This window comes from Sphaeramia orbicularis, chromosome 14 (genome assembly GCF_902148855.1).
Source record: "Sphaeramia orbicularis chromosome 14, fSphaOr1.1, whole genome shotgun sequence".
Classification (NCBI taxonomy): Eukaryota; Metazoa; Chordata; class Actinopteri; order Kurtiformes; family Apogonidae; genus Sphaeramia; species Sphaeramia orbicularis.
In genome coordinates this window covers 52,605,809-52,624,846 of record NC_043970.1, presented here as the reverse complement: position 1 = coordinate 52,624,846, position 19,038 = coordinate 52,605,809, and the positions used below count along the sequence as shown (strand labels likewise).

General features: G+C 35.9%; 1 protein-coding gene across 1 annotated transcript in view; it reads left to right on the top strand.

The window, feature by feature from the left end:
• Window positions 1-18,123, top strand: part of mogat2 (monoacylglycerol O-acyltransferase 2) — a 29,108-nt gene extending 10,985 nt beyond the window's left edge. Inside the window, exons 3-6 of the mRNA XM_030154431.1 lie at window positions 10,495-10,699; window positions 12,454-12,628; window positions 14,379-14,578; window positions 17,172-18,123. Coding sequence (XP_030010291.1) covers window positions 10,495-10,699; window positions 12,454-12,628; window positions 14,379-14,578; window positions 17,172-17,326 — 735 coding nt within the window. The 3' untranslated portion in view covers window positions 17,327-18,123. The remainder of the gene's footprint in view (window positions 1-10,494; window positions 10,700-12,453; window positions 12,629-14,378; window positions 14,579-17,171) is intronic.
• Window positions 18,124-19,038: the final 915 nt, after the last annotated feature.

Genomic DNA, 19,038 nt, shown 5'->3' with positions numbered 1-19,038 from the left:
TGGCGCTATATAAATAAATTTGATTGTTTGAGTGATTTAATTGGTTTTCCCCTGTAAGTCGCTTTGGAAAAAAGCATCTGCCAAATGCATAAACAAATGCATAAACACTGGACATGGAAATGCCTGATTTTCACTGAAAAATGCAAAATACAGAGGATATTATTATAAATGGTGATAAATTACTAAAGAAAGGTTAAATCTTGAGAAAAAAATCATTTAGAAGTCACCACGAAAATATTTTTAGGGTTAAATTCTGATTCATGATGAACAGAATAATAATAAAATATAGTTATGCCATTTCCAGGAACTACAAAAAAAACCCTCTAAAATTGTTCAAACATTTTCCCCTTTGAACAAATTTACCCTGAAGACGCGACGCAGTTTCCTTGACTTTACTTGGGAGTCATTCACAGCATCATCTGACTCTACGCCACGTTAAGTCACAGACAAAGAGTCAATGTGAGTTTAAAGGGGAGCAGTGTCCTTCAGTTCCCACCGTCTCTAATCCAGCATCAGCAGCTCCCATCGAACCTCAGCAGACCACGTTCAACCACGTCCCTCCATGGAACCTCAGCAGACCACGTTCCCTCCATGGGTTTGGAGATGAGAGGAAAAAGCATGTATCTCGAAAAGTCAAGAAATGTAGGAAGACAAGACAGGACAGTAGATGTACCTGGAACCTGCAGATGAATTGTTCTCAAATAGAACAGAAACATCCACCTGTAGAAAAGAATGAAAGCAGAGGTGATGGAGGTCACTGAAGTCTGTAGAGCAGAAAATTAAAGAAAGAAGAAAACAGTGGATTCACAGAAGAAAGGAAGCACAAATGGGATTGATTTAAAGAAGTGTCCTGAACCAGGTCCTGAATTGAGTCCTGAACCAGGTCCTGAATGAGCCCTGAACTGGGTCCTGAATGAGTCCTGAATGGAGTCCTGAACCAGGTCCTGAATGAGTCCTGAACCGGGTCCTGAATGAGTCCTGAACTGGGTCCTGAATGAGTCCTGAATGGAGTCCTGAACCAGGTCCTGAACCAGGTCCTGAATGAGTCCTGAACCGGGTCCTGAATGAGTCCTGAACCGGGTCCTGAATGAGTCCTGAATAGAGTCCTGAACCAGGTCCTGAAAGAGCCCTGAAAGGAGTCTTGAACCGGGTCATGAACTGGGTCTTGAACTGAGTCCTGAACCAAGTACAGAATCAAGTCCTGAACTGGATCCTGAAGTGGATCCAGAAAGAGTCCGGAAATGAGTCCTGAATCGAGTGCAGAACTGGGTCCAGAGTCCTGAAATGAGTCTTGAACCTAGTCCAGAAAGAGTCCCGAAATGAATCATGAATCAAGTACAGAGCAGAGTCCTGAACCAGGTCCTAAAAGAGTCCTGAAATGAATCCTGAACCAGATCCTGAACCTGATAAATCTCAGTTTTTTCCTCTAATTTCTGACTCTAATCTAAAGAAATTTTTACTTTTTTCTTCCTAAATATTCCACGTTTCCATGAGGTTGGAATATTTCAGGGACAAAACTTGTCAAGATTCAAGTTACAGTTTTTTCCATTGTTACCTCCGCCAAGGAGGTTATGTTTTTGCCAGGGTTTGTTTGTTTGTTTGTCTGTTTGTCTGTCCATTAGTGTGCAACATAACTCAAAAAGTTATGGACAGATTTGGATGAAATTTTCAGGGTTTGTTGGAAATGGGATAATGAAGAAATGATTAAATTTTGGTGGTATTCGGGGGCGGGGGGGCCCACTGATCAGCCTTGGCGGAGGTCTGCGCTCTCCGAGTGCTTCTAGTTCTGATTATTTTATCAGCATTTTTTCTTTTAAATATAATACTCAAATGTAAAAATTGCATTTTTTTCCTCAAAATATTACCTCTTCCTCCAGTTACGACAGTAAATTATAGTCAGTTAAGCTGAATTATGATGCCGGAGGAGGATATAAAACGGAACTGTAAATTGTAAATTATAAAGTTTTTTTCTTAGAAATGTTCCTCTTGTTGCCTAATTCCAATACAACCGTTCATTCTGAGGTCACGCTGTAAAACGTCTGATCAGATCCATAATCACACGTGTTTAATTCTGTTCAACCACGTTACTGTTACAGAAGAATCAAATAAGATGAATGAGTCTGACCTGATGGTGTGAAGGAAACGACAGCAGCTCCAATAACACCTTTTCCTTTTAACACATTTACTTTGATGATTCCATTTATTCTTTTAGTTCAAGACCTAAACATAATCTACTGATATACAATGTTTAATAACTGTTTGAACTCTAATCTGATCAATAGATGTTAATAATTCAGGTAAATTTCATTTTTCCTTTTTTTCTTTCATGAACATCTACATGGTTAGTGAAATAAATACAGCAAAATACTTGATTTACTCTGAGAATGCAAAATTCAGAACATAATATTGTCATAAATGATTATAAATCACGTTGGAAACGAGTCTTAAAAGTCAAATATTATTGAAAATAACCAAATTGTCTTGTATTAAAGCTGGAAATCTGCCAGTGGAGTGAATAAATGTACTTGTCTTGAATAAGTCTGGACACTGACAGACAATAAAGGGCCTTAAAATTAGAAAATATAGAAAATTACAATAACAAAAACACATATTTAAGATCATTTTAGTGTATTTTTACTGGTTAAATCTGACTCAAAATGAACTGAAATGTGTCTGTTTTCTTAAAACTTCTTTTAGTCTTTTTTCATTTTTATTTCCTTTCATGTAATTTGTGAATATTTTAGATTTGATAAACATAAATAAACAGAATAAACATATTTATAAATACCAAAATCATCTGTTGACCTGTTTCACTTAATGAAACTCATTAAATGTTCCCTTTAAAACAAAGACCAGTTTATGTAGAAGACGCCTCATATGGAACAGTGGTGGAAGTTTACGTGAATGTTACTAAAAACTCAAATTTCCCATGATTCAATGCCTTAAAGTCTGTTCAAAACAAGCCCGGGGGGCTTGGTGGAGGCGCCTGTGTAGGGTGAACAGGAGGCTCCTGATTGGTCGATGGTGGATGGTCTGTTTATAAACATTAATAGAAGTGGAATGGTTTACTCTGAGGGGGAGGCGCCCTAAGGAGGGGAGGGGTCCCAGGACAAACAGAGAGGTCGAAAAACAGGGCACTGACCCCGACCCTACAAAAACAGGAACTGGGACCTGAACCAGGTCCTGAACTGGGTCCTGAAACAGTCCTGATCCAAGTACAACACTGAGTCCACAACCGAGTTCTGATCAGAGTCCTGAAGGAGTCCTGAATGAGTTCAGAACCGGGGGGGGCGCACAGAACAAACAGTGAGGCTGAAACACAGGACACTGACCCCGACTCCACAACAACCTGAAACAAGTCCAGAAAGAGCCCTGAATTGGGTCCTGAACTGAATCCTGAAAGAGTCCTGAACCAAGTCCTGAAACGAGTATAGAACCGTGTCCAGAATGAGTCCTCAACCAAGTCCTGAGCCGAGTCCAGATTGAGTCCTGAATGGGGTCTTGAACCTGACAAGATCTATATTTTGTCCCCTAAATTTCTGACTCTAATAAAATTTGGAGTTTTTCTTTAAATGTTTTTCTTAAATATTATTCCACATGTCAACATGTTTTCATGTGGGTGGAATATTTCAAGGAAAAAAAACTTAGCATTGTTTTTTCAGTATTTTTTTTTCTAAATTTCAGACTTGAATCTAAAAATTTAATTTTTTTCTCAAAATATTACCTCCTACCGTTACGATGTCGTTTCATTAGCAATTTCTTGAAACATCTTCTCCAATGAAACTACTGGTCAGATTCATGTCATTTTTTTATGTATCTTCCTTGGGACAATGTCTACCAAGTTTGTTTATAATTTTGAAAAATTTGGATTTTTGCTTTTTTTTTTTTTTTTTTCTTGAGCAATGTAACAGTACATACAAAGTAACAGAATTACAGTGCATTCATTATACATTGCCTTTTATATCATTTTCCCCCATGCCCAAACCAACCCCAAAGGCCTCTGAGGAGGGGCAACAGCAGGAATGAGAACATTAGAACATAGTCTTTGAGCAGTAGAAAATCAAATAAATACAAGCAGTAACAAGTCTGTGATGTACAAGAATATTAACTGAGCTAACGGAAATAGAAGAAAATAATAATAAATAAATAAAAAGAATTAAAAGAAAAAAAGAAAAAGTCATAGCTTGTAGATACCTGTGCCTACTTTAAAATATTAGACATTACATAGATGAATTAAATGTGACAATAATTGGTAGACAGAATGAATTACGACAAAAAACCCAAACAATAACAAAACAGAGTAGGGTGGAGGTGTGAGAGATCAGTCTGAAGGCAGTGTTCGTAAAGATTGAAGGTAATCTAAAAAAGATTGCTATTTATTAAAAAACTTAGTTGAGGAACCTTGTAGTGAGAGTCTGGATTTTTGCATTTTTGATGAATTTTTTAAATTGTAAAAAATACTGCCTTTACTTATAATAGCCCATATTTTGATGGTTTATAACATGGAAATGGTTACAGATATCAGTATAGTTACTATTGAGCACTGATAGAAGTCATATATGGACTTTGATTTGGGTCCATGACTTTTGACCTTGAGTGACCTTGAAGGGTCAAACTCAAGGTCACCAATGTGTAGATTTCAACAATCTTCTTCTCCAAAACTACTGGTCGGACTCATTTAAAACAATTTTTTCACTTACCTTCCTTGTGACAGTGTCTACAAAGATGATTCATAGTTTTCAGAAATTTAGATTTTTAAATTTTTTTTATGAATTTTTGAAATATTACAAATTTGCCTTTACTTATAATGGTCCATATTTTAATAGTTCATAACATGTAAATGGTTACAGATATCAGTATAGTTCCTACTGATCACTGATAGAAGTCATATATGATGATTGAATGAGTCGAGTTCTCCTCCAGTGACAGTTCCACCCACTTCTTTTGGGAGTTTGATCTCCTGCATCCAGACCACAGGACTCTAACATAGAGACAGAACCTGACAACCTCACAAATTCAGCTGGTATTGATTCTTCCTAAAACACTCTGGTCAGATTCAGGGACATTGGTCCTATGTTTGTGGGTGTGAATGTGACCCTCAGATCACCGTGGCCTTGAAACACTGATCTAAATAGGATCAGACGGCAAATCCAGGAGGTTTGTTTTGTTTTTAAACGAGGGCACAACAGTCGCTGCAAAACAAGCCGCCGCTGTTTCCCCCCCACGCTGACCTTTGGTGACCCTACCCCCCATGCCCCACCCCCCGGTATCTCATCTCTGTTCACTGGAGGTGAAGTAAACAAACCAACCCAGGTGAGATACGTTATCTGGACATTTACAGTCAAGACCCGCGATTCCACCCACGACGGAGGAATGTCACCGCTGTTTACGAGCTTTAGCTTCTGCGAAACAGCGACAATCACAGTTGAAGTTCAGGTCTTTGTTTCTGCAGCAAAAGTGACAAAAACACACAACTACTCTGATGTTATTGTGAGTCAACACCGACAGAGTTCATGGTGACTTTTAGAGCGATGTGAAGGTTGGAGAGGTCCGACACTGTGGATGCCAAACACGTGTTTGGTAGAAGAAGCACTGGAAGGGTTAATGTGGTTCAGCTAATGATAGTGATGATGCACTGACCGGAAAAATCTGGACCAACACCGATTGATCACAAAACATGACAAAAAATGTTTAATACATGTTGATCCACTATTCCTCTCAATACATGTAAATAATTGGTGTAAATTCAGTTTGTCATCTTTCATTTGGACGTTCAGAGGCTCCGTAGTTACCATGGAAACACCGTCATCTTCTACAACATCAATTCACCAGTAAAACCCATGGAGTTGAGTTAATGACAGTGGATGGACACTGTGGGTTAAGATATAATAGATAATAAATGAAATGAACAAAAGTGAATAAATACTGTAAAACAATATGCAAAAAATGAGTAAAATGAAGGGGAAAAAAATGTAATATGCTACAAAATGAACAAACAGCCAAAGTAATAAATAAAATGAACAAAGATGATTAAATCAACAAAATAAGTAACATGGACAAAATAAGCTACAAACTGAGCAATATTGAAGAACAACAACAAACATGTAGAAAAACAAACAAAAAATAAATAAAATAATAATAATAAATATATGATAATATTTTTGCTGAAAAAGTCACTTTTTCTTCAGTTTTCTCTTGTTTCTAATATAATAACCTTTGAATTTATGGTGAGCTTTAATGAACATCTACATGATCAGTGAATTAAATACATGAAATATCAGATTTTTAATGACAAATAAAAAATACAGAGGGTGATTTTATAATAAATGGTGATAAATCAGTTAGAAAAAGTTAAATGTGAAGACAAATTCCTTCAGAAGTCGCCACAAAAACAGTTGTAGGTCTTTTCGTGTTCATGACGCTGTAATCTGTCAATATTTTAATGGTCATGTGGTCTGATGAGTCCAGAATAATAAACGGTGGATCTCTGCTTTTTCCCCGCATTTTCAGATGTTTTAGCTGCTGTTTGGGTTCCATTATTTTTTTCCGTGAGTTTGTGTATGATGATACTACATTTTTCAATAAAATACATTCACTTTCACATCAATGTTTAGCATTATTAGGGGTGTAAGAAAATATCGGATCTGCAGTATATCATGAGATTTCATTTCACAATACTGTATACTGTATCGATATTAAATGAGTACTGTATCGATATTTTTTAGATATTTATTCAATTGCAGATATTGTGGATGTTCATTTTAGTTTTTTAGTTTTTCTTTTTGTTTATTACCTCCGCCAAGGAGGTTATGTTTTTGCCAGGGTTTGTTTGTCTGTTTGTTTGTCTGTCCGTTAGTGTGCAACATAACTCAAAAAGTTATGGACAGATTTTGATGAAATTTTCAGGGTTTGTTGGAAATGGGATAAGGAAGAAATGATTAAATTTTGGTGGTGATCAGGGGTGGGAGGGCCCACGGGGGGGGGGCACTGATCAGCCTTGGCGGAGGTCTGCGCTCTCCGAGTGCTTCTAGTGTTTTATTTATTATTAACACTCTTTTATTACCAGGAGGTATTGTGATCACTTTGCTTTTTGTGTTTGTTTGCGTGTTTGTTAGCAGGATAACTCAAAAAGTTATGGACAGATTTTCATTAAATTTTCAGGAAATGTTGATACTGGCACAAGGAAGAAATGATAAAATTTTGGTGGTGATAAGGGGGGGGGGGGGCAGTGATCTGCCTTGGCGGAGGTCTGTGCTTTCCAAGTGCTTTTCTTGTTTAATAATGTTAGTTCCTTTGTTGGGATTGCACAAAAATACTGTTCTGATGTTAGTTCTGAACTAATAGAATATGAACATTTGAACAGGATCTTAAAATGTAATGTCTGTTAAACAGAATTTAAGTTTGAATTAAAAGAACTTTTTGTGATATAGCATTAGATTCTGTTCTGATCAAATAAAAATGTCTTTAGTATTTGTGCAGATTTCTGGTGTAATTCAATTCTTCCAGGAAATAATCATTTAAAAACAAGAAAGAAACAAAAAATTGCCTTTTTAACAGTATCATGATATATCGTGATATATCGTATTGTGATCTTAGTATTGTGATTTGTATCGTATCGCTACATTCTTGCCAATACACAGCCCTAATGATTATTATTGATATTCATGACCAAGAATTTGGTAAAACTACAGCAGATGTACAGACCATTTAAGATGCTTAAAGACTGATTGTGTTTGGGAGTTTCAGTTACTTTTCATTCTCTCCACTGTTACTTTACATCATCTGACTCTGATGTTTTGCTTCTAAACTTTTTAAAGGACACTGGAACCACAAATCTAAACTTCCTACTTTGTCAGAAAATGAAGTTTTAAGTTAAAAAAAAAGCCGTTTTTCTGTTTCATCCAGACTCATAGAAACCATGACCTGAGGCCTGAAGTACATTTTCCTCTGCGCTGTACACTCAGTCCTGCAGAGCTGGGCTGGATTTGCAGCTTTATTCAAATGCTTCATTGTTTGATGTGTCATTTTGTGCTGAACATGAGGCCTGTGTTCGATCAGAGCATGTTTGGTTGTTTGTGACTGGGCAGAAGTACAAAAAGTGAAGATTACACATATTTAGGTTTGCAGATCAGTGGGTTCAGTCCTACAGTAGGAGGTTTTTTGGGTCAATTTGCAGAATCTGGGCATGAGAGTGAAGAGTGAGGGTTCAGAGGTCATGGACGCTGTTGAAACTGGAAAATATGAAGGCACATGTTTGGGCTTCGGCCAGAATCAGCAACGCAACAGTCAGCGGTTTTCAGTCAGACAGTCTGCAGGGTTTACCCCCTCATAGCAACAGTTTATTTCTGTGTTTTCCCTAATATTAAATGATTTGAAAGGCATTTTAAAACCAAATTAACCCACAAAGACCCAAACACATACTGGCAAACAATACCGTCCACTCATCTAAACTATTTAATACCTGTTGATCCACTAATCCTATCAACACGTGTAAATAATTGGTGTAAAATACAGTTTTTCATCTTTTTATGGTCATCAGATATGACCCATTTGGATGTTCAGAGGCTCCGTAGTTACCATGGAAATGCTATGATCTTCTACAACGTTGATTCACCAGTAAAACCAATGGAGTTGGATCAATGACAGTGGATGGGCACACTGGGTTTATATATATGTTATATAATGAATAAAATGAACAAAAATTTATTAAAATTTCCAAAATAATAAATAACGTGATAGAAGTAAGAAAAAAAATACTAAAATGAAATGGGAGAAGAATAAAATAAGCAACAAAATGAACAAAAACAGCCAAAGTGATCAATAAAATGAACAAACTAAATAAGCCACAAACCGAGCAAAATTGAAGAAAAAAATTATATATAAAAAAAGATAAAACAGAATGAACAAAAACATTAAATAATAATTAAAATGAATAAAAGTGAACAAAACAAATAGAAAATTAACAAAATAAGTTTGTAGATGTTTGGTTTTTTATGCTCAGTTGATTTATTTATTTATGTATATATATATATATATATATATATATATAAATAAATAAATCAACTGAGCATAAAAAACCAAACATCTACAAACTTATTTTGTTAATTTTCTATTTGTTTTGTTCACTTTTGTATATATATATATATATATATATATATGCTGCTACTCACAGTGGTGTATGAATGTGTGTGAATGTTTGGTGGTGGTGGGAGGGGCCGTAGGTGCAGATTGTCAGCCATGCTTCTGTTAGTCTGCCCCAGGACAGCTGTGGATACAGATGTAGTTTACCACCACCAGAGGGAGAATGTGAGAGCGAATGAGTAATAGATCCTCTGTACGTGCTTTGAGTATGCATCCATAGAAAAACGCTATATAAATCTAATCCATTATTATTATTATTATTATTATTATTATTATTATTATTATTTACTAAAAAAGTCACTTTTTCTTGAGTTTTCTCTGTTTTTATATAATAACCTTTGAATTTATTGTGAGCTTTAATGAACATCTACATGATCAGTGAATTAAATATAGGAAAACACTTGATTTTAATGAAAAATGCAAAATACAGAGGATAATATTAGAATAAATGACGATAAATCATCACCATCATCTTCTGAAACATTAATTCATCAGTGAAACCCATGGAGTTTGATCAGTGACAGTGGATGGAGATGCTTGTTTTTATGCTCGGTTAATGATATATTTGACTGAAAAAGTAACTTTTTCTTCAGTTTTCTCTGTTTTTGATATAATAACCCTTAACTTTAATCTGAGCTTTAATGAACATCTACATGATCATGAATTAAATATAGAAAAATACATGATTTTTACTCAAAAAAAACCACAAAATAAAGAGGATAAGATTATAATAAATGGTGATAAATCACTTAAGAAAAGTTAAATAGAGAGAAATATTCATATGTGAACTGCCACAAAAGTACCACTGGGTCTTTATGGGTTAAATTAAACCTACCTCTGACTTCACCTTGGATTTCAGTTAGTTTTTCTTATAACTTTTGTCAAAACGAAGGTTGAACAGTGACCTGATGCTTCACCGATGACCAAGAAAAATCACAATTTACAAGAGAAAGATTTACAATCATTAAGAGGAAGAAACTTTTATCACATGTTCTGGTTCGGACCGGTCCGTCTGAGGTCCACATGTTCTGGCTTAGACCGGTCCATCTGAGCTCCACATGTTCTGGTTCAGACTGGTCCATCTGAGGTCCACATGTTCTGGTTCGGACCGGTCCATCTGAGCTCCACATGTTCTGGTTCAGACTGGTCCATCTGAGGTCCGCATGTTCTGGCTTAGACCGGTCCATCTGAGCTCCACATGTTCTGGTTCAGACCGGTCCATCTGAGCTCCACATGTTCTGGTTCAGACTGGTCCATCTGAGGTCCACATGTTCTGGTTCGGACCGGTCCATCTGAGGTCCACATGTTGTGGTTCAGACCTGATTCCACTTTTCTGTTGTGGTTTCCATCCAGTTGGTGAAAACCGCAGACCTGGACCCCAAACACAACTACGTCCTGGGTTTCCATCCTCACGGCGTCCTGGTGGCCGGAGCCTTCACCAACTTCTGCACCTACTCCAGTGGCTTCAGGGACCTGTTCCCCGGTTTGACCAGTTACCTGCTGATGCTGCCGCTGTGGTTCAGGGCACCGTTCTTCAGGGACTACATCATGTGTGCAGGTCTGAACCGCATCCATCCACACGGACATAACACGGAAAAGACTAGAACTACAACATTTAAGCCTTTCACTGGGTTTGGGTCCAGTTTTAACCAAGGTTCTAATAGCTTTGGATTTTTCATGATAGTTTAGTTTTATTTAGTTTTGACTTTTTTTTCTCTAATTCAGTTTGTTTTAATTTGTTTTTAGAGCAGGTTTGCTAGTTTTTATTAGTTTTAATTTTTTTCTAAATGCTTAGTTTTAGTTTAGTTTTAGTATTAATTTTAGTTTTGTCGCCTCTTTTCTCTTCTTCTTTGTCGTCGTTTTCAAATAAATCCAAGACAGGACTCTGCTGTTTTCTCCCAACTTTAGTCTCCATGTTTCCAGGTAGAGTGGGGACCAGAAGACGACTGGAAACCACAAGTGAACACAAGTGACGGACCATAAAGTGTCGTATGGTGCCGCTAGCTAAAATTGCTAGAGCGAAATAAATCGCTTTCGTATCAATCCGACATTGACAAAAACAAAAGCAAAGGGAATTTTATCCATAATTTTTATTAGTTTTAGTTAGTTTTGTAAACACACAATACAGTTTCAGTTAGTTATCATTTTTATTCTTTCAATGATAGTTTTTATTTATTTCAGTTAACAAAAATGTTTTTACAATTGTAGTTTTTGTCATTTCGTTAGTTTTCGTTAACGATAATAACCATGGTTTTACCTGCAAATGCACCTGTTTACTGATTAAAACAAAAAAAGAAAAGAATTAAATTTATCTATTAGTTATGAAATGTCATTAGTTCAGCCTCTGAACGCTGAGTATTTTCAGTTTTCTTCACTAACATGTGTGGAATCATCTGAATACCTTTGGGTGGTAGGTCGTCTTTAGTCCCCCCTCAACGATGACTTAATGGAATAAAACACATTTTGATCATTTTTCTGTCTTAAATCTGTGACATTATGGGTCAAATTTAGTGGTTTTGGATTGTTTATGCAGAGAATTACATAGTAAATGTCACTAAATAAGAAATAAACAATGCAATAAAACATAAGCAGAAAAATAGACATTTTTTTCTGATTTTAGACAAAAATTGATGTCATTATTGTAACACAAAATATGATCTAAGACCTGTTTTCCTGACCACAACAAAGGAAATGATTATTTAATTTATTTACTGTTTGTGAACTCTTGTTATTTTCAGTTTTCTTCACTAATATGTGTGGAATAATCTGAATATCTTTGGATCGTGGAGAAAATTTAAGGATCTCATCTGACTTTTAACAATTTGTAAACCAAACAACTGATAGATTCAATGAGAAAATGATTGACAGATTAATTAGTGATAGTCATTGGATGCAGGTCAGGCTTTAGTCCTTCCTCAACAATGATCAATGGATGGAATAAAACACATTTTGATCATTTTTTTGTCTTAAATCTGTGATATTATGGGTCAGATTTAGTGGTTTTGGATTTTTTTATGCAGAGAATTACATAGCAAATGTCACCAAATAAGAAACAAATAAGACAATAAAACTTACTCAGCAGAAAAACGTATCACTTTTCAAAAATTATATCTATATTATAACCCAGATATGATCTAAGATGCATAAAATACCAAATTAAGAATACTTGTATAATGATATGGATGGATAATGAGTTCATGTTGCAGATTAAAACAAATTTTTTGTTTTTAATAAACTGAAACAGATTTTGCTGATGAACATAAAGGTTTGAATCAGTTAAACAGTGTTATTTTCTATTTGTTTCGGTTCTAGGGCTGATTCCTTCAGACAAAGACAGCGCCAGTTTCCCCCTCCGCCACCGACCCGCGGGTCAGGCCGTGGTCATCGCGGTGGGCGGGGCCCCGGAGGCCCTCGACGCCCACCCCGGGACCTACAACGTAATGTTGGCCAAGAAGAAAGGCTTCATCAAGATGGCCATGGAACACGGGTGAGAGTGCCGGCCCCGGGGCTGATGGGAAATTCATCTGTTAAATCCAAACTCTTATGACTGGTCTAAGATTGAGTTCATTCATTCATTCATCATCAGTCACATCGTCTGAAAACAGAGCTTTATTCAGGCGTCTCACATGCACTTTCCTGGGAAAACACGACCTCTTATGAGATCGATTTAAAAAAGATCTAAAACGGTGGAGTGGAACTCAAGCACGATTTACTCAAGTGTTTGCATTTTATTTCACTTTATTCTTCTATTCACTACATGTCACATATTACAGATATCACACATTTTACTCCCCTATATTTATCAGTGTTAACAGTATTAAAACATTAAATTAACTCTTAAAAGCTCTTTTTTAATCAGATGTAAATGTATCACAAAGCTGAAAACAAGCATGAGTTGACTGTTTAGAAATAAATGGTTCTTAAGGGACGGTAACGCTACAAACATTTAATGATTTTACAGAAAATGATGCAAATATTGACAGTTTATAGTGTCATAAACTCAACCTGAACATGTAAAGACATAGATTGTTTTTTGTAGTGACTTCCAAAGGAATTTTTCCTCCATATTTAACCTTTTCCTTTATGATTGACCATAATTTATTAAAATACTATCCTCTACATTTTGTATTTGTCATTAAAAATCATGTATTTTCTTATATTTAATTCACTGATCATGTAGATGTTCATAAAAGCTCGCAGTAAAGTCAAAGGTTATTATATCAGAAACAGAGGAAACTGAAGAGAAAGTGACTTTTTCAGACAAATCTGTCATTAACTGAACCTAAACCAAGTGTCTACAACCTTATTTTGTTTATTTTTCTTCATTTATCCATTTTACATGATTTACTTTTTTTTTTTTTTTACTTAAAAGGTTTGTTGTTTTTCTTCAATTTTGTTCAGTTTGTGGCTCATTTTGTTCATGTTATTTATTATTTTGTTGATTTTATATTCATTTTTGTTCATTTTATTGATCACTTTAGCTGTTTTTGTTAATTTTGTAGCTTATTTTATTCTTTTTTACTTCAGTTTAGTCAATTTTTACATATTTTTACCTCTGCCAAGGAGGTTATGTTTTTGTCACCGTTGGTTTGTCTGTCTGTCTGTTTGTTTGTCTGACTGTGTGCAAGGTAACTCAAAAAGTTATGGACCAACTTGGATGAAAATTTCAGGAAATGTTGATACTGGCACAAGGAACAAATGTTTAAATTTTGGTGGTGATCAGGGGTGGGGCCGCTGATCTGCCTTGGCGGAGGTCTGCGCTCTCCGAGTGCTTCTAGTTTTATGATCTTTTTTCCATTTTTGTTCATTTTATGTTATTTCCTGTATATAAACCAAGTGTGTCCATCTACTGTCATTGAAGTCCATGCGTTTTACTGGTGAATCAATGTTGCAGAAGATGACTGTGTTTCCATGGCAACTTCTGAGCCTCTGAACGTCCAAATGGGTCATATCTAATGACCATGAAATGATGAATAACTGTATTTTACACCAATTATTTATATGTATTGATAGTATTAGTGGATCAACAGGTATAGAACAGTTTATATCAGTAAATGTTTCAGTCTATTTGAACTTCACCAGCAGAAAATGACACCAAAAACATCAGATACAGAGACTGTTTCAATGCTCAGTGACTACTTTTACTTATGTACTGTAAGGGCATTATGCTGATGATACTTATGTTTACTTGGGTGAATTCTATTACGTGCTAAACTAAACTTCTCTGGTCTTCTCAGGGCTCATCTGGTGCCCGTCTTCTCATTTGGAGAAAACGAAGTGTTTGATCAAGTGGAAAACCAGAGAGGGACCTGGCTCCGATGGATCCAGGAGCGTCTGCAAAGCATCATGGGTATCTCGCTGCCCCTGTTCCATGCCCGTGGTATTTTCCAGTACTCCTTCGGCCTCATGCCTTACAGAAAACCCATCAGTACAGTGGGTGAGTTCTGCTTTTCTTGTTTTGGCACAAACGTCTATCATTGGTTTATTGGAGGTGAAAGTTCCAGGCAGATAAAGAGGACATAAAGTCAGATAAAGCCTTTATAAGAACACACAAATATTAGATTAGAGGCCAGTCGGGCAACTTGTCTGATATGTGATGAAGGTTTAGGCTGATTTATTTGTTTTTCTGCAAAAGGGGAAAAGTGTGAACGACTACACTATATGGACTAAAGTATGTGGACACGTTGAATTCAGGTGTTTCTTTTCCAACAGGGGTCTGAGATACGAAACAATAAATGTCATAATATAGTTTTATATTGGGATAAATATCATTGCATTGGTTAGTTTGGTTTAAATTGTTATCTCAGAGATGGTTTTTACTTAATTTCTCTTTACATTGTTATTTTTTTAAATCCATGACTATGATTTTAAATGTTCTACCTCTAAATTTCTAAAATATTTTTCGTACTCTGACTGTAAATAATACTTTTCTACCACAACTAACCATCTACTTCCTTCACATCTCACTGAGGAAGAAAAATCTCCTTTTAAACTTTAAGGAAATCTTGATGTTTATAAACTATACGGACATTAGGGCTGCACGATATTGAAAAAAACTGACATTGCAATTTTTGTTAACCCTGCGAGATATATATATATATATATATATATATATATATATATATAGCGATATGAAAAACTACTCAGGAGGATATAATAGCTGTGTGGTGCCAACGTAAATGGTCAAAGAAATTAGTTGTTTCCTCTCGTTGTGGCAACAGGTTTAAGACACTGTCGACACAGAACTCGTGTTTCAATATCATCCTTCTTGTAGCTGAAATAATTCCAGATAACTGAAGTTGCTTTTCTTTTTGGCGCCAAGTCTTCGTTTTTGGTGATTTTTGTTGCTTATTTTTCAATGTTGTTACCAGCGACTCACTCCAAACTGATTAAGAATGTTTGTGGTTGATGGATCACTGTGCACTGTGTGTGTCAGGTACCGTTAAAATTAAATGAGAACACGTTGAGTTCATTTTACTCCTACATTGCAGGACCTGCGATGTGACTACTGCACACACATTCAAACGATATATTGTGCAGCTCTAATGGACACAAATATTGGGGCACATCATGTCTTCAGCTGTAAGATGTCCTGTTCATGATGATTTGAGATAAAAACATCAATATTTCCTTGAAGTTTAAAGCAGAACCTTTAAAATCATAGTCGTGGATAAAACAAAACCAAAATCAGGGCTTGTCATGGTGCACTCCTGCGTTGCCACAGACCCCTCCCTCAGACTCGTTATCATCTTCACCTGCTGGCACCGCACCTGGAGCAGATCTGCATTAGGAGCAGAACGAAGCAGGTGCAGTGCCAGGTCATTGCTACTGCTGCTACCGTTGCTTCTCAGATCACCACAGCCCGTCACAGATGCACCAGGACTTTATTCTATCAACCACCAAATCCTGTCATTCTGGACTCTGCCATTATTTTCCCCCCTCTAGTTTTTTGTTATTTCTGTTCTTGTTCATTTTATGTTAACAAAACACTTTATTCCCCTCAGCACCGTGCGTATGAGTTCAGTCTTTTTCTCAGTTTTGATAATGTTGAGGGAAATTATCTCTCAGACAGAACTGAACCACACTCAAGCTAATGCAGAATGAGAAGAGCAGGATCTGTCCATCTGAGGCATTCTGGAAACAAAGATAACACTGGGTTACAAAAAAAATTTTTTTGCAAGTTGTCTAGGTTTTTTCAACTGAATTAGGACCATTTTGCACCGCTAAATCCAAAAATGACATCTGTTTTTCTCAATCAGGTCAGGTTTTTTTGCTCATTTGATTTGGAAAAATTTGATCTTCTCACAAAATATAATAATTAATACCAAAATAAGATTGGTAAGCACACTTTATGAAACTTGTGACTTGATTCCTGTTAGGTACAATGGTGTATTCACCGCAGGTGTAGCAGAATACGTCAGGCTTATTTTTACAAGATCTTCTAGTCGAAGCCATTTCATTCACCTGTAATATTAAAAAAAACATTAATACTAAATTGGCAAAAGTAAAATCTTCAGAACTCGTTTATTGCAAGAAATATGAAAGAATTTTGTATCATATGATGTGAAAATGCCCATAAATGTAAGCAAAAATGTTCAAAAGCCAATATGTAGCATAGTTCAGAAAGTTGACCTGATTGAGCAAAATGAATGTGATTTTTGGATTCAGCACCAAAATGATCCTAAATCAGCTCAAAAAACTGAAACAATACATTTGTTGTTGACCAGTGTAATTTAAACCAAACTAACCAATGTCATGATATTTATTCCAGTATAAAACTGTATTTTGACATTTGTTATTATTGTTTTGTATCCCAGACCCCTGTTAGAAAAGAAACACCTGAACTCAACATGTCCACATACTTTTGTCCATATAATAGAAGACTGTTAAAATTGAACCTGCTGTCAGATTTCTAACTGTAATCACTGGGGGGCAGTTATGAAACCTTCTGGCATCCTGTTTTAAACAAACACATCCAGCTGATGGTTAAGTGTCTGACTGTGGTCATGTTTGTTGGGACTCGTCCTCAGTGGGTCGACCCATCCGTTTGGAGAAGAACCCGAAGCCGACGGGGGCGGAGCTGGACGCCGTCCACCAGCGCTACATGGACGAGCTCAGCATCCTGTTTGAAGAACACAAAGCCGACTACGGCGTGGACAAAGACACGCATCTAAACTTTGTCTGAAACAGACTCTGGACACGAGGAGAGACGCTCAAAGCCTATTTATTGTGCAGATCGCATTATTGTACAAGTTCAAGGCTTTTTTATCAAAGGTAAATAAAACCAACCAGTTCTGCACTAAAAGGTTTCCTGGTCATCATCAAACATCATGAAGCTTCATTTTAAATTAGAACATAACAACAGTGGTAACTTTAATGGGAAAATGATGTCTATAATTACACAAATAAAGTATGGTTATAAATACACACATTTTATATCTGAAAATACTGGATGTGTCGTATGCAAAAACAGAAGAGTGAAGGAAAACAACATAATGTAACTTAAATATTTAATCCTACAGAAAATTAGACTGAAGATTTTTACATTTTTGTCAGAAATGCACTAATATTTTCTAAATATTTCACAAAAACAGATGTTATAAACTATTTCAGTGCATTTTAATCTGTTTTTTATGAAATGTAATTCTATTAAATAACAGCCTTTGTCATTTTATTGCCACAGTTTCTACTAATATCTCATTCTTCTCAAGATTTACTGTATATAAATGGTCTAAACGTCTCATAATAAATTAAATAAATATATAGAAACCATGTGTAAAACTTGTAAAGTGATTAAGTTATCATTTAACTTCACCTATGGATCAAATATTACAGCAAAAAAAGCAAAATGACTGAAATCAGTGACTTTAATATGAGCAAAAGTAGATTTTTCCAATGTTTTTAACATTAAAGTTGACTCAGTAGTTGAATTTGTTCAGTTAAGTTGAAAAAAAATAAACCATAAATGATCTAAACTATAAGTAATATGATATAAATATTGATGTTTATAAACTATATGGACAAAAGTGTTGGGACACATGTCTACAGCTGTAAAATGTAAGATGATGATGATTTGACAGATAATCATCGATCTTAAAAAAGGGAAGTGGACTCTGTGTGTGTGTGTGTGTGTGTGTGTGTGTGCATGTGCACGCGCGTGTGTGTGTGTGTGTGTGTGTGTGTGTGTGTGTCTTAGGTATCACACAAAATCTGTACAGAATTGACTGCTGCAGTTTGTCATACTTACATATTTTTGGTCAAGAAACAGATCTGCCTTGGCGGAGGTCTGCGCTGTGTTTTCTAGAAAAGCACTTGTAGAGCAAAAAGTGTAAAAAGGAAAAGCTGTTGTGATTGGAGCTGCTGTCGTTTCCTTCACACCATCAGCTCAGACTCATTCGTCTTATTTGATTCTTCTGTAACAGTAACGTGGTTGAACAGAATTAAACACGTGTGATTATGGATCTGATCAGACATTTTACAACGTGACCTCAGAATGAACGGTCGTATTGGAATTAGGCAACAAGAGGAACATTTATAAGACTACAAGAGCCCCTCCCACCCCCGATCACCACCAAAATCTAATCATTTGTTCCTTGTGCCAGTATCAACATTTCCTGAAATTTTCATCCAAATCCATCCATAACTTTTTGAGTTATCTTGCACACAGACAGACAGACAAACCAACGCTGGCAAAAACAGAACCTCCTTGGCGGAGGTAATTATAGTCATGGATTAAAAAAAGAAAAAAAAAGAGAAGTAAAATCCATCTCTGAGGCATTTTTAAAACAAAAACTTAAATTAAACTAACCAATGCAATGATATTTATCCCAACATAAAACTTTGTCATTATTGTTTTGTATGTCAGACCCATTAGAAAAGAAACACCTGAATTCAACG